General features: G+C 42.8%; 1 protein-coding gene and 1 long non-coding RNA gene across 2 annotated transcripts; one reads left to right on the forward strand and one right to left on the reverse strand.

The window, feature by feature from the left end:
• Positions 1–3280: 3280 nt before the first annotated feature.
• On the reverse strand, positions 3281–6000 carry POLR2K (RNA polymerase II, I and III subunit K). The gene is made up of 4 exons (XM_004011812.4): positions 5950–6000; positions 5098–5166; positions 4633–4725; positions 3281–3973 (listed from the first exon to the last, which is right to left on the reverse strand). The coding sequence occupies exons 2-4, from the start codon at positions 5156–5158 to the stop codon at positions 3951–3953; spliced, it is 177 nt and encodes a 58-aa protein (XP_004011861.3). The 5' UTR covers positions 5159–5166; positions 5950–6000; the 3' UTR covers positions 3281–3950.
• Positions 6001–6080: 80 nt separating this feature from the next.
• On the forward strand, positions 6081–12265 carry LOC132657229 (uncharacterized). The gene is made up of 2 exons (XR_009595090.1): positions 6081–6550; positions 7014–12265. It is a non-coding gene; the product is annotated as an uncharacterized LOC132657229 (long non-coding RNA).
• The last annotated feature ends 5694 nt before the right edge of the window (positions 12266–17959 follow it).

Below are 17959 nucleotides of genomic sequence, written 5' to 3' on the forward strand. Positions count from 1 at the left end.
GGGGAGGGGCGCGCCGCTCCGCCCCGCCCCTGCCCACACCGCCCCTCCACAGACCCAGAGCTTGAGGCGGACCGCCGCGGGCGGGGTTGAGAGCCTCTGCGTGACGACTGGCTAGTCTCCGGTTTGCCATCCACTGATTGGCCTTGCAGACCCAGCTTCACTCAGACACAGGATAATTAAACAGGAGTTGCAATTACACGTACTCAGAAAATTTCTTTTCACGCACACTTTATGGTTTTTTCTGGTCATAATTGTGTACAGAAACAATCAAGCTGAATAAACAAGATAAACACCAACTCGCAAGTAAATAGACTATGTTGGCAAATTAAAAACATCACTATCATCTTCATAAAGACATTCCATCCAAGAATATATAGATGGATTAGAAAGTAAATGTGAAATCTTTCACAGATTAAAAAAAAAAGAGAGAAAAGATGAAAAAGTTAGGTCAATGAGTCTAAACTAGATTTAAAAGATCTAGAGAGAGAATACTGAGGATCAGTTCAGTTCAGTCGCTCAGTTGTGTCCGACTCTTTGCGACCCCATGAACTGCAGCACTCCAAGCCTCCCTGTCAATCACCAACTCCCATTGTCCATTGAGTCGGTGATGCCATCCAACCATCTCATCCTCTGTCATCCCCTTCTCAAACTGCCTTCAATCTTTCCCAACATCAGGGTTTTTTCAAATGAGTTAGCTTTTCGCATCAGGTGGCCGAAATACTAGAGTTTCAGCTTTAACATCAGTCCTTTCAATGAACACCCAGGACTGATTTCCCTTAGGATGCACTGGTTGGATTTCCTCCTAGTCCAAGGGACTCTCAAGAGTCTTCTCCAACACCACAGCTCAAAAGTATCAATTCTTCTGGGCTCATTTTCTTTATACTCCAACTCTCACATCCATACCTGACTACTGGAAAAACCATAGCCTTGACTAGATGGACCTTTGTTGGCAAAGTAATGTCTCTGCTTTCTAATATGGTGTCTAGGCTGGTCACAACTTTCCTTCCGAGGACTAAGTGTCTTTTACTTTCATGGCTGCAGTCACCTTCTGCAGTGATTTTGGAGCCCAAAAAATAAAGTCAGCCACCATTTCCAGTTTCCCCATCTATTTGCCATGAAGTGATGGGAGCAGATGCCATGATCTTCATTTCCTGAATGCTGAACTTTAAGCCAACTTTTTCACTCTTTCACTTTCATCAAGAGGCTCTTTAGTTCTTCACTTTCTGCCATAAGGGTGGTGTCATCTGCATATCTGAGGTTATTGATATTTCTCCTGGCAATCTTGATTCCAGCTTGTGCTTCCTCCAGCCCAGGGTTTCTAATGATGAATTCTGCATATGTTAAATAAGCAGAGTGGGTGATGATATACAGCCTTGACGCACTCAAGGAAAAGGAGTACATCAAGGCTGTATATCGTCATCCTGCTTATTTAACTTATATGCAGAGTACATCATTAGAAACACTGAACTGGAAGCACAAGCTGGAATCAAGATTGCCGAGAGAAATATCAATAACCTCAGATATGCAGATGACACTACCCTTATGGCAGAAAGTGAAGAGGAACTAAAGAGCCTCTTGATGAAAGTGAAAAGAGGAGAGTGAAAAAGTTGGCTTAAAGCTCAACATTCAGAAAACTAAGATCATGGCATCTGGTCCCATCACTTCATGGCAAATAGATGGGGAAACAGTGGAAATGGTGGCTGACTTTTTTGGGGGCTCCAAAATCACTGCAGATAGTGACTGCAGCCATGAAATTAAAAGACGCTTACTCCTTGGAAGGAAGTTATGACCAACCTAGACAGCATATTAAAAAGCAGAGACATTACTTTGTGAACAAAGTCTAGTCAAGGCTACCTTTTTCCAGTAGTCATGTATGGACATGAGAGTGGGGCTATAAAGAAAGCTGAGCGCAGAAAAACTGATGCTTTTGAACTGTGGTGTTGGAGAAGACTCTTGAGAGTCCCTTGGACTGTGAGGATATCCAACCAGTCCATCCTAAGAGAAATCAGTCCTGGGTGTTCATTGGAAGGACTGATGTTGAAGCTGAAACTCCAACACTTTGGCCACCTGATGTGAAGAGCTGACTCATCTGAAAAGACCCTGATGCTGGGAAAGATTTAGAGCAGAAGGGGATGATAGAGGATGAGATGGTTGGAGGTCATCACCGACTCAATGGACATGAGTTTCAGTTAACTCTAGGAGTTGGTGATGGACAGGGAGGCCTGGCGTGCTGCAGTCCACGGGGCTGCAAAGAGTCAGATACAACTGAGGGACTATACTGAACTGAACTGAATACAATCATCTGTGCAGAAACTGTAACGGTGTGAATAGCTAACATTTATTACTTTAAGAGTTTTTATCTTGCAGCAAATGTTTGGGGTAGGTGCTGTAGTGTATTTTTTGATGCCCACCTTACAAATAAGGAAAGTGAATCCTGGTGAAGTCACTGCCATCTAACAAGGGACTCTGCAGGTATATGTAGGTATAGATGTATTAATTTCTTGACTTCAACAATTAAGCTGAAGTTAAATAAACTGGCCAGTAAATTTTGATGAACCTGTGTGTCTGATAAACAGTTTAAGTAGGGAACAAGTTATGTGTTAGCTTCAAGCTCAGATTTACTGATTTTTATATTTATAGACCAGTATTCAAAAGAATTTTTTAAAAGCTATTTTATATCTATTTTACCTTTTCTATAACTGTCCAGGTAGGCAAGAAGTAAAATTACTCTCATTTTATAGATAAAGGAGACATAAGGAGGTAACTGATTGAAATGAATTCCAGGTGTCATACTTTACCCATTAAACCACAGACTAGTTAACCAAACAACAATACTCAAACTACTAAAGCACAAAGGACCTATGATGAAATTAGAATAGTTAAGAGCAACATTATCAGTGAGTTGGGGTTTAGGCAGCTGTCATTTATCAGGACTCTTCCATACAGAAAGGACAAGCTCAAGAAGGAATTAAGGAATATGGCAGAATCACAGAATTATGAAAGCCACGGTCTAGGAAAAACTGGATCAAGGAAGCAGCCTTTAAAAATCTCGAGTATGGTAGTGCTATATAGCACATAATGAATTTACAGAACTTAGTATTTAAGGATGGCAGTAGAAATAACAGGTACTTCTTTTAAATGGCACAGATAATTCTCTGAATGTTCGAGACACACAAAGCTATCAATAAAGTTTATCTAATCGAATCCTGGAACAGATGGAGTATCTCAGTATCCATATTCCTAGTTATCAAAGCAAAAGCTTTAAACATTCATCCAATAATTAAGTGTAAACCAACTTTTTTAATATGCTGAAAGCAGAATTTTTTGTTTACTTTAATGAATTACAACTGGGAAACCACACACCTGCCTTAACAGTCTGCTTCATCCACTTTACTTGGGATTTTGTCTTGCAGAAAGCAACCATCAAAGTTTCTTTTCCACTGCCCAAGATTTTAAAAAGTCAACCATTACATATAAATACAGAAAGCCTATGCCAAGTTAACAAATAAAAACTGTAACTCAAAATGAGGTATGCACATTGACAGTAAGTGCACTGGTATACTCTATACAAAAGCTGGAGAGTTTACAAACAATTGGTGATGTAAAACAGAGGTTTCCTAAGAACTTAATCAGACCTTTAAAAAGCCCCAGAAAACTTCATTTTTAACAAGGGTCCCAGATGATTCCAGGTTTTGCTCAAAGTGTAGTTTGGGAAACATTTTTAACCTCCACTGAGTGTCAGATTACATATACAATAAAATTAAAATACAAACCATGTAACTGAATGAAAAATAATATCTTTATATAAGCTATTAACAGATATCTAAATACAATATAGTTTTTAAAAATGAAACGTGTATATAATTGTATTCATAAAGTACACTAATCAAAATCTATACATTAGCAACAAATCCAAATAAAAGTGAAGATATTCCTCCGAATTTCATGTTTCACCGAGCATCAAAAACCACCACTGTAATATACCAAGTTAAGGACATAAAAAGGTACATTAAAATTAAAATTTTAGTACTTCCAAGTCACTTTCTCTTTGCAATAATCTATTTATTTAATCTAAAACGTTAGTCATTTTAGATTTAAGTTAATCTAAAATGCACAGAAGAATAAAATTCACTATCTACTATGATGAGAAGTGAACTAAAAAATAAACTATTTTAATTATTAGCCCTCTTTCCATGATAGAGACCAACGCACCAAGAAACTAAAGCAGTGTTAAAAGCAATAATTTACTGTTCTAAAAAATACTGTCAGTTATTACATAACAATTTACTCTGTCTTTCAACTAATTCATAAGTCTCACTTTTTCCATTAGGTAGCATAAAAACACTACTTAGTTCCCTTTGTATAATTTAGTTTGTTCATAAACTGAATGAGTACTTATATAGAACTGCTGAAAAATACACTTATGAAAGCCAAAATCAACTAGTATTTAGATTACTTGGTATACATCTACACACCGAAGTATTGTCAAAGAAAATGATAAACATTTTTTTTTTTGGTGAAGTAATCCAAGTTGTTACCATTTTCACAAGTAATTAGTCTTTGACTATCAAACCAAGCGTTATTCTTCACTTGCTCCCATCTCATACCTAAGAAGTACAGTTAAAAGGATACATCTTTTAGTCCTTTTCTTGTACATTATTCTGTATCCACATTCTCTGCATCGGATTGGATCCCTTGATTTTATTTCATTTTCTGTGTGACATTCTAGAAACGAAAATACATTCATTTATTCAATGCCTAAAAGAGAAATTATTACAGACAAGCAAATTATCTTGACCATATTTTTCATCCAACACACTAAAATACACTCAATCTTAAGGATGTGTTGCTATTATCAGTAAGCTAAAGGAGAGAGGAAAAAAAGAGTGGTGGGCAAGGCACTTTTCCTAGAAGAGGAAATGAAAGGATTTCATTTGAGATTTCCTTTCATAATGAGAGGATTTTTTTTTTTTAAGATTGCTAAAGCTGTTCAGCTTTCTAACTTTAAAGATGAACGACTCACTTAAGTCAAAGACAAATGCACAATTCTTTTTTTTTAAACCGAGTTTAAATACTCTTACTTTGTGTTATTCTTACCTCCACAGATATAGATCATCGGCTGCTGCTTTGGGGGTTGAACGTCCTTCTGGGTGTCCATTGTTGTCCCTGAAATCGGAGACTCAAATATTTAATATCTCAAAACGGGGCCCTCACAAATCCAACCAGGAATCATTTTTCCGAGGGCAAGCTAAAAAGGTCCCAATTCCTAGTCGGTACTTTGTTTCAAATCCTATGGCTGGGTCTAAAGGACGAAACAAACAAACAAAAAAACGCGTTGTGCATTTGCCCCCAAATTGGACTCTTATTTTACAGATGAAAGAAGTCAGGTTTAGGGAAGTTCATTTGGGCAGGATTACTCAGCAGCAATGCAGGAGGCCCGGGTTCGATCATGGGGTCGGGAAGATCCCTGGGGTAAAGAATCGCAACCCATTACAGTATTCTTGACCGGAGAATTCCACGGACAGAGGAGTCTGGCAGGCTACAGTCCATGGGGTCGCGAAGAGTGGGACACGACTGAGCGACTAACACACTCAGTTGCAGAATCAGAGAGATTTAGATCTGATTGCAAAGCCCGCGTCTTCATTTAACACGTTATATTTTTCCAAAATTTAGCAGGAGATTGTAAAAGAAAAAAAAAAAAAAAAACACCTCTCTCAATAGGAGAACACGCGAACCAAAGAGAAGAATAAATAACTCCCCAAAGCCAGTCAACAGTTAAACAGGGAAACAACCCAACAGCTAAACAGGCAAAACACTAAAAGTATCGACTCTATCCCCAGCCTCTCCAGACTCTAACCCTTACACTAGACCTCTTTAGACCTTACTGTCTTTGCAGTTTGGGACCAAATTTCCCACCCTCAAATCCCAAACCTTCAATTTCCTACTCACGTAACACAGAGAAACCTTTAGGCCTCTCGAAACAAATTCCGACTCGCCTCTGACCCGCGGCCAACTTCCGGCGCTTGCTTCTGACGTGTCGGAGTTTCCGCCCGTTCCGTAGTCTCCGCCCCTTCCGTTCCGGGCGTGGCTGAGGAACCTGGATTGAGCAGAAGCGGGTGAAGCGCATGCCTTCTTGTTTTCGAGTTTAGTCGAGAGTGCTTGTTTCGCTCCTAGCTGTTTTCATCTTTCAGGGAAGCAAAGCATTTTAGCAGCCTTTCATGTCCAAGGAGGTTTGTCTCTCTGATAAATGAAGTCTGCAGAAAGGAACATTTTTCTAGGCGGGCAGAGGGTTAGAAGAGAAACCCCAGTGAAGTGCTCGTGGAATACTAGGCTGACCGTTACTCCAAGGAACGTAGAAGAATCAGCTCCACCGCGGATATCCACGTCGAAAAGCCCTTTTCAGACTACGTGTTTCGAATCGTTTGCTGTTTGTGCCGGGGCAGTGGAGCACCCCCTCGGTCGCTATCTTTCATATAATTTCGTTTTTGCTTTTCGACCCTTTCTCTCCTAGGCGCTCGTTCTCTGACTCACACATTTTACTTGTGGGCAGGTACGTCAGTTGCTCCCACTTAAAGCTAAGGGATTTAGGTAGTGGTAGCTGTCCACTGTGGAGAAGGCAATGGCACCCCACTCCAGTACTCTTGCCTGGAAAATCCCATGGACGGAGGAGCCTGGTAGGCTGCAGTCCATGGGGTCGCTAAGAGTCGGACACGACTGAGCGACTTCTTTCACTTTTCACTTTGATGCATTGGAGAAGGAAATGACAACCCACTCCAGTGTTCTTGCCTGGAGAATCCCAGGGATGGCGGAGCCTGGTGGGCTGCCATCTCTGGAGTCGCACAGAGTCGGACACGACTGAAGCGACTTAGCAGCAGCAGCAGTCCACTGGCCCTCCTTCTGTCCCCTGTATTCATTCCTCCTTAGAAGAACAAGACCACCAGTGAGGCCGTGTGCTTTCAAAGGTCAAAATTTTAGTTGGGTTCACAACCTTTGCTTTTTTTTTTTTTTCACAGTAATAGCTTACGGTGAACAATGTCGGATTTGTGGTCTCTGAAGATTTAGCATGGGCATCAGGAACCAGGCTTCAGACGCTCAGAACTTTGTGTGGCAGAAGTCTCATTACAGTGAAAAAGGACGGAAAGCTTCTAACGTAGACATCAGAAGAGGGGATGGAGAGTGCCCCCCTCGCTAGTCTTAGCAAGGGAGCTATATACTTTTTCAGTTGGTTGTTACAGTAAATCAAAAGAATGTCTCAGGGTTGTAAAGGTCTTACCAGATCCATTCCCACAACTTACATTTTAAAATAATGGGATAACATTTCTAAAATAATGGGCTTCCTTTGTGGCTCAGACAGTAAAGGATCCGCCTGCAATGTGGGAGACCTGGGTTCGATCCCTGTGTTGGGAAGATCCCTTGGAGAAGGGAAAGCTACACATTCCAATATTCTGGCCTGGAGAATTCAAGGCCATGGGGTAGCAAAGAGTCCTGACAGGACTGAGCAACTTTCAGTTTCACCAGAAAGATCTTACCGGACCCACTCCCACCACATACATTTTAAGATGACAGGATAGTCAGAAGGTTCTTCAGAAGGAACATGTCCTCCAACAGGATACATTGTTGTTTTATAATCATTGGTAAAGAGTTTAAGGAAAAACATACCTTGAGCAAGATGAGTTGTGTAATTATTAGCTCTGGGCTTAAAGAAAAAAACATTTTATGTGACTATGTTGAAGGAATGTAGGAAAGAAACGTTTGTCCTTTTCTCCTCCTTGAGAGCCCCAGACCCCTTTCTCTTCCCTTTCCTTCCCCCACCTCCTCTTCCCCCTCTCCTCCCCCTCCTGAATCAACCTACCTAAGAATTAGCACTCTCAACAGCAAATATTTATCTCAGAAAGGGGAAGAAGAAAATGAAGTTATTACAATTTAGAAAATAAACAGTTGTTAATAACTATTGTAGTTAATCTGAGAGGCAGGTTTCTTTCTCCGCAACATCTACTTTGGTTTCTTATTGAAAGTGAAAGTCACTCACTTGTGTCCAACTCTGCAATGCTATGGACTGTACAGTCCATGGAATTCTCCAGGCCAGAATACTGTAGTGGGTAGTCTTTCCCTTCTCCAGAAGATCTTCCCAACCCAAGGATTGAACCCAAGTCTCCCACATTGCAGGTGGATTCTTTACCAGCTGAACCCAGGTCTCCCATTTTGCAAGTGGATTCTTTACCAGCTGAGCCACAGAGGAAGCCCAAGAATACTGGAGTGGGTACCCTAACCCTTCTCTAGCAGATCTTCCTGACTCAGGAATTGAACCAGGGTCTCCTGCATTGCAGGCAGATTCTTTACCAACTGAGCTATAAGGGAAGCCTCTATTGGTTTTTTATTAAGCAGGCTCTATTGCTTTTCTCTCTCCCATCCAGCAACCTGGGAACATTGAGCCTGACCTTTCATTTCCAAGAGTTAATTGGTTGCACCTCCACAGACCAACTTGGGACTTGACTTTCCGGGTTTTCCTAGAGGCCAATTTTTAAATATCCAGGAAACTCAGTGGAGTATCCTGCTTCTTCATTGTTCAGTTCAGTCGCTCAGTCATGTCCAACTCTTTGTGACCCCATAAACTGCAGCACACAAGGCTTCCTTGTCCTTCACCAACTCCTGCAACTTGCTCAAACTCATGTTATTGAGTCGGTGATGCCATCCAACCATCTCATCCTCTGTCATCCCCTTCTCCTCCTGCCTTCAATGTTTCCCAGCATCAGAGTGTCAGTCCTCCAATGAATATTCAAGACTGATTTCCTTTAGGATGGACTGGTTTGATCTCCTTGCAGTCCAAGAGGTTCTCAAGAGCCTTCTCCAATACCACAGTTCAAAAGCATCAATTCTTCGGCACTCAGCTTTCTTTATAGTCCAACTCTCACATCCATACATGACTCCTGGAAAAACCATAGCTTTGACTAGATGGACCTTTGTTAGCAAAGTAATGTCTCTGCTTATTAATACACTGTCTAGGTTAGTCACAGCTTTTCTTCCAAGGAGCAATTGTCTTTTAATTTCATGGCTGCATTCACCATCTGCAGTGATTTTGGAGCCCAAGAAATAAAAGTTTGTCACTGTTTTCATTGTTTCCCCATCTATTTGCCATGAAGTGACGGGACCAGATGCCATAATCTTAGTTTCTTGAATGTTGAGTTTTAAACCGGTTTTTTCACTCTCCTTTTCACTTTCATCAAGAGACTCTTTAGTTCCTCTTTGCTTTCTGCCATAAAGGTGGCGTCATTTGCATATCTGGGGTTATTGATATTTCTTCCTGCAATCTAGATTCCAGCTTGTGCATCAGCATTTCACCTGATGTACTCTGCATATAAGGTAAATAAACAAGATGAAACTATGCAGTTTCTTCCTCCACAGACAGGCTAAGGTAGAACATAAATATTTTTTATCCACAGCTGTCTTACGAAGTACCTCCCCTCTTAGCCAAAGGGAAGAGGTAACTCAATAGAGCGCTGAAGAATTGATGCTTTTGAACTGTGGTGTTGGAGAAGACTCTTCAGAGTCCCTTGGACTGCAAGGAGATCAAGCCAGTCCATCCTAAAGGAAATCAGTCCTGAATATTTATCAAAAAGACTGATGCTGAAGCTGAAACTCCAATACTTTTGCCACCTGATGCAAAGAATCAACTCATTTGAAAAGACTCTGATGCTGGGAAAGATTGTAGGTGGGAGGAGAAGGGGATGACAGAGGATGAGATGGTTGGATGGTGTCATCAACGCGATGGACATGAGTTTGAGCAAGCTCGGGGAGTTGGTGATGGACAGGGAAGCCTAGTGTGCTGGAGTCCATGGTGTGCAAAGAGTCAGACATGACTGATCAACTGAACTGACTGAAGAAATATTAGGTAAAACTATTGTCATCATAAGAGAAAGGTTATGGAGTGATCCAGAAAGTGTAGCTTTGTGCCTGTTTAAAAACAAAAATTGTTTTTTGAGAGGCAGGGCCCACATCACACAGCATGGAGAATCTTAGTTCCCTAACCAGGGACCAAAAATGTGTCTGCTGCACTAGAAGCACCAATTCTTAATAACTAGACTGCCTGGAAGAGTGTAACTTTAGTCATTGCAAACTGACTTGGATTCTGATTCTGCAGCTTGAGGTATTAAGATAATGGATCCTCAAAAATGGATCAACACATGCAGAATAGAAATGATTCCTGGGACCCTACAGAGGGGTAGGATAAAGAATTTGTGTCAAGGCTAGTTCCCAGCCCAACATTCCCTTTCCTATCTGTAAGAATCAGTAATTTTAGGATCATTCTGAACCTTGGTCAGTAGATGCTGTTACAGCTAACTTTTCTTGAGCCTTTACTGTGTGCCAGACATCACTGCATTGCCCTATTCTAATGAACATATTAGTGAAAGTAATGCACTCAATATGTCAGCAAGTTTGGAAAACTCAGCAGTGGCCACAGGACTGGAAAAGGTCAGTTTTCATTCCAATCCCATAGAAAGGCAATGCCAAAGAATGCTCAAACTACCACACAATTGCATTCATCTCACATGCTAGTAAAGTAATGCTCAAAATTCTCCAAGCCAGGCTTCAGCAATACATGAACCATGAACTTAGAGTTGTTCAAGCTGATTTTAGAAAAGGCAGAGGAACCAGAGATCAAATTGCCAACATCCGCTGGATCATCCTAAAAGCAAGAGAGTTCCAGAAAAACATCTATTTCTGCTTTCTTGACTATGCCAAAGCCTTTGACTGTGTGGATCACAATAAACTGTGGAAAATTCTGAAAGAGATGGGAATACCAGACCACCTGGCCTGCCTCCTGAGAAATCTGTATTCAGGTCAGGAAGCAACAGTTAGAACTGGACATGGAACAACAGACTGGTTCCAAATAGGGAAAGGAGTACATCAAGGCTGTATGTTGTCACCCTGTTATTTAACTTATGTGCAGAGTACATCATGAGAAACGCTGAGCTGGAAGAAGCACAAGCTGGAATCAAGACTGCCAGGAGAAATATCAATAACCTCAGATACGCAGATGACACCACTCTTACGGCAGAAAGTAAAGAAGAACTAAAGAGCCTCTTGATGAAAGTGAAAGTGGAGAGTGAAAAAGTTGGCTTAAAGCTCAACATTCAGAAAACAAAGATCATGGCATCTGGTCCCATCACTTCATGGGAAATAGATAGGGAAACAGTGCAAACAGTGTCAGACTTTATTTCTTTGGGCTCCAAAATCACTGCAGATGGAGACTGCAGCCATGAAATTAAAAGACGCTTACTCCTTGGAAGAAAAGTTATGACCAACCTAGGCAGCATATTAAAAAGCAGAGACATTACTTTGTCAACAAAGGTCTGTCTAGTCAAGGCTATGGTTTTTCCAGTGGTCATGTATGGATGTGAGAGTTGGACTATAAAGAGGGCTGAGCACAGAAAAACTGATGCTTTTGAACTGTGGTGTTGGAGAAGACTCTTGAGAGTCCCTTGGACTGCCAGGAGATCCAACCAGTCCATCCTAAGGGAAATTGGTCCTGGGTGTTCATTGGAAGGACTGATGTTAAAGCTGAAACTCCAGTATTTTGGCCACCTGATGCAAAGAGCTGACTCATTTGAAACGACCCTGATGTTGGAAAAGATTGAAGGCAGGAGGAGAAGGGGACAACAGAGGATGAGATGGTTAGATGGCATCACCTACTTGATGGACATGAGTTTGGGTAAACTCTGGGAGCTGGTGATGGACAGGGACGCCTGGCATGCTGTGGTTCATGGGGTCGCAAAGAGTCAGACATGACTAAGCGACTGAACTGAACTGAATTGAATGAACATATTTGTCTTGTGATCTTGAATACTAGTGCTTTTAAATCCTTATAGTGTGGTTATGGAGATACATGTTGCTGTTTTTCTCCCCTGAATATCTGTTTTCCTTTTCCTTGATCATATTCATTTAAGTATACTGCATAACTTGAATATCATGGTGATGGAAAACCTTTCATTATGCATTCCTGGATAGTTTCCAAAAGAAGCATTAGATCAGTGGAAAACATTTGGGTTTTAGAGTTCTGAGGTCAGTAACGAGATTACAGCCAATCCAGAAAGGGAAGGGAAGAAGCCAAATACTGTGATGGGCAAATAATAGGAAAATATAGCTCAGTGGCTTAAATTTGGGCTATATGAGTAAAGCTAGGGCAAGCTAACATGTAACCAGGTGTCTTTTGCCCCCCTTTTTTTGGATGAGGAGTGGTATTAAAAATACCCTTTGACTATCTAAACGAGTTATGGTGTACTCTTTTACTCTTCAGTTGGAACAAAAGAAAAATTAACTACAGAAAGAGAAAAGGGCAATGTTTAAATGGTGTTTGGGGGTGTGTGGATTTTAACCACAGAACAAATTCCCTTCCCTTTTTACATTACAGTGGAGTGTGATGCAGACCTTAAAACAGGTAACCAAAAAGGAATTTATTTCTTTTTGACTGCTCTGGGTCTTCATTGCTTTGTGAGGGCTTTTTCTAGTTGTAGCAAGTGGGGCTACTCTTTTTTGGGGTATGTGGGTTTCTCATTGCGGTGGTTTCTCTTGTGGAGCACAGGCTATAGGGTGCACAGCCTTCAGTAGTTGCTGCATGCATGCTCAGTAGTTGTGGTGCATGAGCTTAGTTGCCCTGCGGCATTTGGGATCTTCTTAGACCAGGGATCAAACCTGGGTCCCCTGCATTGACAGGTAGATTCTTAACCATTGGACCATGCCAGGGAAGTTCCAATAATATGGTATTATAGAAGGTAATACATGATATGGAGAAAATTCAGCAGAAGAGGATAGCAAGTGCTGGGCGGGGAGTGGCAAAATAGAGCCTGGATTGTAATAGAGACTTGTTTGAGGACCTAGAAAGAACACTCCTCCCTCTACCTGAATGTGTGACTGAGGCTTCAGGAAGGTGCCATCTTGAAAATGTGTAATTTACCAGTTCCTTACCATAAGTCCTACTGGTACCTCATACTTAACAACCTTGAACTAAATTCATCTTACTTTCTCCCAAACTTGTGCTCTGTTCCTCATTCCCCTGCTCCAGGCAGCTGGTTCTGCTGACTGAGTCGGGTCTAGGTTCTTCTCCACACCCACCAGGTTCCAGAGTAATACAGTGGATTCCAGTGCCCCTCTCACCTCCCTTCTTTCTGTCCTCCACTCTGCCACCAGAGTGGTCCTTCTAAAATGCTCTGCATTGCTGAGAGGATAAACTTCAGACTCTTAACATGCATCCAAAACTCTCCATGGCTTGACTTCTTGTCAAGAATTTTCTTTGCCCTTTCCTGGAACGAGTCAGTTTTTAGCTATAACAAGTTATTTATGGTTTCTGTAATGTGCCCCCATTGTTTCAATTCTCCTGCTCTTGCACATTTTGTTTTGAGTTTAGAATCACCTGCTGTCTTGAAAGATGTCACTTGTCCTTCAAATTCCACCTCATATATCAGAGTGTTTAAGACTCTGTGCTTCCATTTCAAAGGGCACGGGTTTGATCTCTGGTTTCGGAAATAAGATCCCACATACTGTGTGGGTGAAGCCAAAAGATAAATAATAAAAGCATATCACAGTCTTTGTATAGTCAGCTCTGCCGCTCTTCTTCTATAGCGTTAGTTGATCTCTTTCTTTTTGTGTTACTGCCATTCCTCTACTATAGCATTTATATCAGCTAGCCGTATATGTGTATATGCGTCTTTCCATCTTTGTTTTCCCAGTACCTAGCCCAGTACTTTGAAGAAGGAAATGGCAACCCGCTCCAGTATTCTTGCCTGGAGAATCCCAGGGACAGAGGAGCCTGGTGGGCTGCCACCTATGGGGTTGCACCGAGTCGGACATGACTGAAGCGACTTAGCAGCAGCAGCAGCAGCCCAGTAACTGGCACATTGAAAGAAAGTGAAAGTCAAAGTCACTCAGTCGTATCTGACTCTTTGTGAACCCATGGACTAAACAGTCCATGGAATTCTCCAGGCCAGAATACTGGAGTAGGTAGCCTTTCCCTTCTTCAGGGGATCTTCCCAACCCAGGGATTGAACCCAGATCTCCCACATTGCAGGCGGATTCTTGGCCAGCTGAGCCAGGAGGGAATCCCAAGAATACTGGAGTAGGTAGCCTATCCCTTCTCCAGCGGATCTTCTCGACCCAGGAATTGAACTGGGGTCTCCTGCATTGCAGACAGATTCTTTACCAACTGAGCTATGAGGGAAGCCCTCATTTGGCACATAGTCAAAGCTTAATAATTGTTAGTGAGTCTGATTTTTTTTTTAAATATATGGCATTTAGAATATCGAAGGGGCACCCAGATGGAGAAGTTCTGTGTTGGAGGAGAGTGGTAGGAGTGGCTGTAACTGACTTTAATGCTTTTAACTCCTAATCCGAATTATGTAAGCACAGAATGGTAAAGTAAGAAAAATGTTACGTAGGACGCCCCATTTAGGGAATAAACAGAGGAAAAGAAGACAGAAAAAAAAGAGAGAGATTAGAAAGAAACTGCTAAGAGCAGAGGATGCAGCCTGGCACATAAAATATCCCTTTTTAGATTTTTTTTTTTTTTTAAAGCATAATCTAGCCTACAGATGCTGTAACCAAGTTAGTCATACCTTTCAGATCTTATCCTGTGTGTATCTGTACTTCTAAAGGATGGCATTCGGTTTGTAACCTACTTTTCACTCTTCATTTAATCTCTGGAAACATCTTCAAGTGAACGTTCTCCTACGTTATTTTTAATAGCATCCCACAGTAGGACCTATTGGATTTCCCAGACGGCGCTAGCGGTAAAGAATCCGCCTGCCAGTGCAAGAGACATGAGATGCCAATTCGATCCCTGGGTCGGGAATCCCCATGGACAGAGGAGCCCGGTGGGCTACAGTCAGTCCGTAGGGTCGCAAAGAGTCGGACACGACTAGTGCGTGAGAAAGAGCCTACCAAATTAGAAAGCCCTAGGTGCCTCAGAGGGGCTTTCCAGGTGGCGCTAGTGGTAAAGAGGGCTTCCCTTGTGGCTGTGGTTAAGAATCTGCCCGCAACGCGGGAGACCTCAGTTCGATCCCTGGGTTGGGAAGATCCCCTGGAGAAGGGAAAGGCTACCCACTCCAGTATTCTGGCCTGGAGGATTCCATGGTCTGCATAGTCCATGGGGTTGCAAAGAGTCGGACACGACTGAGCGATTTCCACTCACTCACTCAGTGGTAAAGAACCCGCCTGCCAATGCAGGAGACTTACGAGACGCGGGTTCGATCCCTGGGTCGGGAAGATCCCCTGGAGGAGGAAATGGCAACCCACTCCAGTGTTCTCATCTGGAGAATCCCATGGATGGAGGAGCCTGAAGGGCTAGAGTCTGAGGGGTCACAGTGAGTCTGACACAACTGAAGCGGTTTAGCACGCACGCGGGTGCCTCGGTGCGGTGGGGGCGCGGAGGGCTGGAAAGCAGACGCGGAGCTCCCGGGCGCACGCAGGGCCGGGGGTCTGCGGGGTCGCGGGGCGGCGGCCGGCGGGAGGAAGGGGCGGCGCGGCGCGGCGCGGGGCGGGGCGGTTACTCAGGGCGGGCAGTTCAAACCGAAGGAGGGAAAAGGCGGCGGCCCCACGCGGAGCCGGCGTGGAGGTTGCCATAGCCGAGCATCCCTGGGGACGAGGCCGCGGCTCCTCGGCGGCGCTCGGGCGGCTGCCGCCCACACATCCCCGCCCGGCGCGTCGGCGCGGTGGGCGCGGCCGCCCCGGGGCCCCCAGGTGGGCGGGAGCGGGGACGCCAGGTGTGTGAGGGCGGCCGGCCCCTGGGCGTCCGCTGCCCCGCGCCCGCTCAGCTTCCCAGGGGCCGCGACGAGAGAGGCGCCCCGACGCGGTTCGCCTTCCTCTCGCTCCGGTTCCAGGCGACGCCGGCCCGTCCTCTTCCCGTCGGCGGCTTCCTGGGGCCCTGGGGCCGGCCTCCCTCCGCCAGCCCGGCCTGGGGAGGGTCCGCGGACCAACGAGCGGCCTGGTTGACGCCCCCGGGGAGACCGTTAACCAGCCACCCGCCGACGGCACCTCGGGCAGGACGCGACCGCGCAGCCGCTGACCCTGCGTGGTCAGAGAGCCGAATTGGGGCCGTTTCCCTCCGTCCCGAGACTAGCTGGAGCACACAGAGATATGACAATTTCTGTTGTCTGGAAAGCTGGGGGGAATTCAAAGTGATTTAGGCCTTTTAAAGCGTTAGAAAATAATCCCGATAGCACGTACTTGAGGTATCCTTCAAATCTTGGCCGGCATTGTGCTGCTACTGCACGTTTCCATTAATTGTTCAAAATTAGTTGTCTCTTTAAGTGGTATTACTTTGGCGTGAATTTTAAAGGCAAAGTGAGAAATTTCCTTTATCGGAAGCCTAGGTAACGTTGGCGTCTAAGAACTCAAGATTTTACTGATGGTAAGATGTTGCACTTTAACAAATGAAGGAAATTCGGTTTTAATTACTTTAAGTACTTCATTGAGTTAACCAGTGTTTTTGTTTTTGCCTTTTTAAAGAGCACTATAGAGATGTGTGTTCTTTATCAGGAGCTTGGTTTTAAAAATTGAATATTGAAGAGGCTTGTTTGTTTCATCAGTGAACTGTTGAATCAGTGAAACTGAGCAAGTCAACCGGCATTCCACGATTTTGCATAAATACTTTTGAAGTTTGAAAAACCACGTTTTGAGACCAGTGTCTTGGGTTGAAAATGATGAAAGATGGGGAAAAAAAAAAATGATGACACCAGAGAAAGCACGGTGGAAGCAATTTCAAATGGGTAGATGAACAAAAGGAAAATCGGAAGTTTTTTGTATGTCTAAAGCAAGTGGTCTATGGTTTTTAGCGGGGAGAGGATTTTATTTGCATCCCTGCTTTTGTTTCCATCAATTTGCCTCTCAGGTTCCCAAATTCGAGCATGGTGAGACACCTAGTGGTGAAGTAGAAGAATAGTTACATTTGTTTTAATTTTTAAAAGTTTTAAAAAGGCTCGGACCTAACTTTACCAAATGACATGAGAAAAAACTGTTACTTAATAAAGTGATTTTCGGAGAGTAGGAAACATTCGTGTGTGGAGGTGTAATTTGAAAACAAAAATTGTTTTAAAATATGAAATACAGAAAGCAAAATTTGATCATCTTGGCTGGTAAGCAGGTACAGAAGAGATCAGTGATTGTCACAATCTGAGGGAATCTAAATCAGAAGAGAACATATGTGAGATTTACCAAAATAGAATATAGGTTTTAAAAGTTGAAAAACACTTACTTTGCCCAGTAATAATGATCATTATACCACAAAGAAACAATTTGGTTTTTTGGTTAGAATAGGAACTTAGGCATAAATAACTTTCCCGTTATACTCAACTAACAATATATCTTCCCAGGATCTTTTAAATAGAGAACCATGTATTCAGTCTGGAGAAAACTTTAAAAGAATGACAGTTTTCTTCGTGTGCTTTGAATAATCTGGAGAAATAACTTTCTTATACTTTAAGATTGAATTCAAGTTCTAAAAAGGAATGCAGTGATACTGTTGAAAACGTTAAAGAGTTTCCTTAAAAAGAGTTTCCTTAAAGTGTTTCCTTAAAAAAAGTGAAATGTTTCCTAGTGTCCTTCCTTACAAATATAATACTGAATCACACTTCTTCTCTAAGTTATGTACTTAAATTCTTTATTTTCAATTTAAGAATATTATAAAGGGTGGGTTCCTGAGTAGAAAATATTTACCAGATGAGACACGAATGAGTATAACTTTCCAGGTTTGAGATGGCCTGTGGAGCTTTGGTTCATTTTGGTTAGCTCAAGAATATGTTACTAATTTATCAGTGAGCCAAAGAGCCTTTGCAAAGGTGAAAGCCTTGGAATTCAGACCTTGTGAATGGTCAGAAAGACCAGGTTTCTGAGACAAGCCCATGTTACAAGTATGAGTAACATTATCCTAGAGTTGCTTTGCTGAATTGCTGTTTTATAGTGGCTGCACTCA

This window comes from Ovis aries, chromosome 9 (assembly GCF_016772045.2).
Source record: "Ovis aries strain OAR_USU_Benz2616 breed Rambouillet chromosome 9, ARS-UI_Ramb_v3.0, whole genome shotgun sequence".
Classification (NCBI taxonomy): Eukaryota; Metazoa; Chordata; class Mammalia; order Artiodactyla; family Bovidae; genus Ovis; species Ovis aries.

Excerpts from the sequence above, each read along its gene's own strand:
- POLR2K (XM_004011812.4), bottom strand. The coding sequence starts at position 5,158 with ATGGACACCCAGAAGGACGTTCAACCCCCAAAGCAGCAGCCGATGATC. Across the intron at positions 4,726-5,097 it reads GATGATCTATATCTGTGGAG|AATGTCACACAGAAAATGAA; the intron begins GTAAGAATAACA and ends TTTCGTTTCTAG. Across the intron at positions 3,974-4,632 it reads CAAGAAAAGGACTAAAAGAT|TGGTGGTTTTTGATGCTCGG; the intron begins GTATCCTTTTAA and ends GGTATATTACAG.